This window comes from Capsicum annuum, chromosome 12 (genome assembly GCF_002878395.1).
Source record: "Capsicum annuum cultivar UCD-10X-F1 chromosome 12, UCD10Xv1.1, whole genome shotgun sequence".
Classification (NCBI taxonomy): domain Eukaryota; kingdom Viridiplantae; phylum Streptophyta; class Magnoliopsida; order Solanales; family Solanaceae; genus Capsicum; species Capsicum annuum.
The window spans coordinates 134,466,140-134,469,045 of NC_061122.1; the positions used below are offsets into that span (position 1 = coordinate 134,466,140).

Consider the following 2,906-nt stretch of genomic DNA (forward strand, 5'->3'; position numbering starts at 1 on the left):
CTTTTACTCTATCAAAATATGATATTAAATAATGAGTAATAAAATTAAAAAAAAATTAATTATTTTTATATCATAATTATGCAAGACCTCAAAATAATATATAATCAAGAAACTATATTATTCATAGTACAAATTTATATTTGTATAAAGAGATTAAAAAACTAACCAACTTAATTATCTCGAGAAAAAAAACCCACTACGAATAATTCAAATCATTTTCAACAAATGATTTTCTTGTTTCAAACCTATGTTACATTGTGACTACATTGTTCAACCTCCTCATATATATATATATATTCTTTTGTTGAAATCTTATTCTGAAATATTGATAACATTTCATCAATATATGTGATTCTTACTATGTCGAAATCTTTATTTTAAAATCTAAAATTTATGAAGAAAAATTTGAATTAATATTTAGCAAAATATTGACAATTCTTATTTCTACACATTCATAATGAAAAACCTGATAAATACCAATAAGGCTAATGATCAATAACAATGAGAGAGAGGGGGATGAATAATGTGACAATATTTCTGTGTTATTGAATTGGTATATACAGCCATATGAGGTCAACTTTCCCATATAATAAAAATAGAATGTAAATGAGAAAAGACATTTTTTCCCCCTGAACTTGTCCTCTAAACTCACTTTAGCACTTAAACTTAACTTTCGTTTATTTACCCCCATTAATATCTTTAAAGTGAATTATTTTCACCCTACAAGACCGAATACCACTTTCACAACGGAGAGTGTGTTACACTCGCCTACACATCAACGCCACGTCGAAGCCACGTCATTGCCACATAAGAAGTTCAATTTTTCTAAAAAAAAAATTAATCCCCCACACTTTATTTTTATATATATAGTTTTTTTAAAATAAAAAACATACATTTACTATTTTATATATATATATATATATATATATATATATATATATATTAAATAAAAAGGCACCCCCACCCCCATTTTTTTTCTTCTTCACACCCCCCAACTACCCCGCCCCCTACCCTACAATGCAGCCCCTTCCCACCCTTTCTATCTTCTTCAAACCAGCCCACCTTTCTCCTCACCTCTATTTTCTATCTTCTTCAAACTTAAAACATATTACCAATTCAAGAAACAACCAATTCAAGAAACAACAATTCAAGAAACACCAATTATTCCTTCATCAAAACACCAATTCAAGAAGCTCAAATTTCAGGTACAACTTTACAACATCATCAGAAAACTCCAATAATCAATTTAGACATCAATCATGAATTCAACGAACTCATTTTTTATTTTCAAGCTTCAAAAATAGCAGATACAAAATTAAACTAGCAAAATTCATACCAATCAAACTCAAAATTCAAGTACAACTTCACATCATCATCAGAAAACCCTAATAATCAATTTGAACATCAACCAAAAATTCAACAAACTCATTTAGAAATAATTGATCTCTGCACAAATCCCAAGAAAACCCTTTTTTGGAAATAATCAATTAGCTATGACTCTTGGTTCAGGAGGAGGATCTAGTTTTGTGGTCCCTCAGAATTTCAGATTACTTGAGGAACTCAAACGTGGTGAAAAGGATATTGGAGATGGTACAGTGAGCTATGGGATGGATGATGGAGATGATATCTATATGCGTTCCTGGACTGACACCATTATTGGTCCACACAATTATGTTCATGAAGGGCGTATTTATCAGTTGAAGGTATTTTGCGGCAAATATTATCTGGAGAAGCCTCCAAGTGTCCGATTCCATTATCGAATTAACATGACATGTGTCAACCATGAGACTGGAGTGGTGGAACCAAAAAAGTTTGGTGTACTTGCAAATTGGCAGAGAGAGTATACCATGAAAGAAAATAAGGATAAAAAATTAATGGTTGAAGAAAATGGGTGAGGTTGTTAATGAAGGAATTGATGGTTGAAGAAAATGGGTGAGGTTGTTAATGGAGAAATTAATGGTTGAAGAAAATGGATGAGGTTATTGATGGAGAAATTGATAGTTTAAAGAAAATGGGTATTGTTATTCTTGATCAATTGGAGAAGAAAAAAGTGGGGGGGTGGGGGTTGGCGTGGGGGGGGGGGGCATTGAATAAGAAGGGTGTCTTTTTTTTTTAATATATATAAAAATAAAAAGTGGGACAATATCAATTTTTAAATAAAGATGCGCCTTTTTTTAATTCTTTTTTTTTTTTTAATTCCACATCAGAATTAAGGGTGTATATAATCACTTTAAAGATGTTAAGGGGGGTAAATAAATGGAAGTTTAGTTTAAGTGCTAAAGTGAGTTGAGCGAACAAGTTTGGGGGGAGGGGGGGAGATGTCTTTTCTCAATGTAAATTATAAATTAACTTTTTCAAATTAGTACACAAATTGGCTTAAATTATAAAACTTAAGATATTTATTTTTTTCAAAATTTATTTTTTTTCATATAAACATCACTGAATTGATATAAACAACATTTCGAAACGTGATAAATGAATTAAATAATCCAAAAATATTATGGCATTATATTTTTTTGTCTCTAAATCTTTTTTAATACATAAGAGATGCTAAAGCCATACAGTTACTCTATTTAAATGCGAGGATCTTGTTGAAGACTAATACCATACTAAAATAGATTAATGCATATTAGTTTTAAATTTCAACAAAATAATCTCCTTTCTTTTATAGTTCAAACTTACCATTTAAAAATCATTTCATTTGAATTAATAAGATCATAGTAGATTGTAAAAAAATAGTTAATTAATTATGTGTATTTCCATTAAATAAAGAATGTACGACATAATTGTAATATGATTACACAATCAACAATTAATTTTAACTAATAAGAATCAATTTTATGATCATAATATATAAACTCAAGTTCCTTAAATTTAATGTTATAAATTTCAAAATATATTTATGG

At 29.0% G+C, this 2,906-nt stretch overlaps 1 protein-coding gene across 1 annotated transcript; it reads left to right on the forward strand.

Annotated features, from left to right (window-relative positions):
* Positions 1 to 1,493: 1,493 nt before the first annotated feature.
* On the forward strand, positions 1,494 to 1,895 carry LOC107849177 (ubiquitin-conjugating enzyme E2 variant 1D-like). The gene has a single exon (XM_016693820.1). The coding sequence runs from the start codon at positions 1,494 to 1,496 to the stop codon at positions 1,893 to 1,895; it is 402 nt and encodes a 133-aa protein (XP_016549306.1).
* Positions 1,896 to 2,906: the final 1,011 nt, after the last annotated feature.

Excerpts from the sequence above, each read along its gene's own strand:
- LOC107849177 (XM_016693820.1), top strand. The coding sequence starts at position 1,494 with ATGACTCTTGGTTCAGGAGGAGGATCTAGTTTTGTGGTCCCTCAGAAT.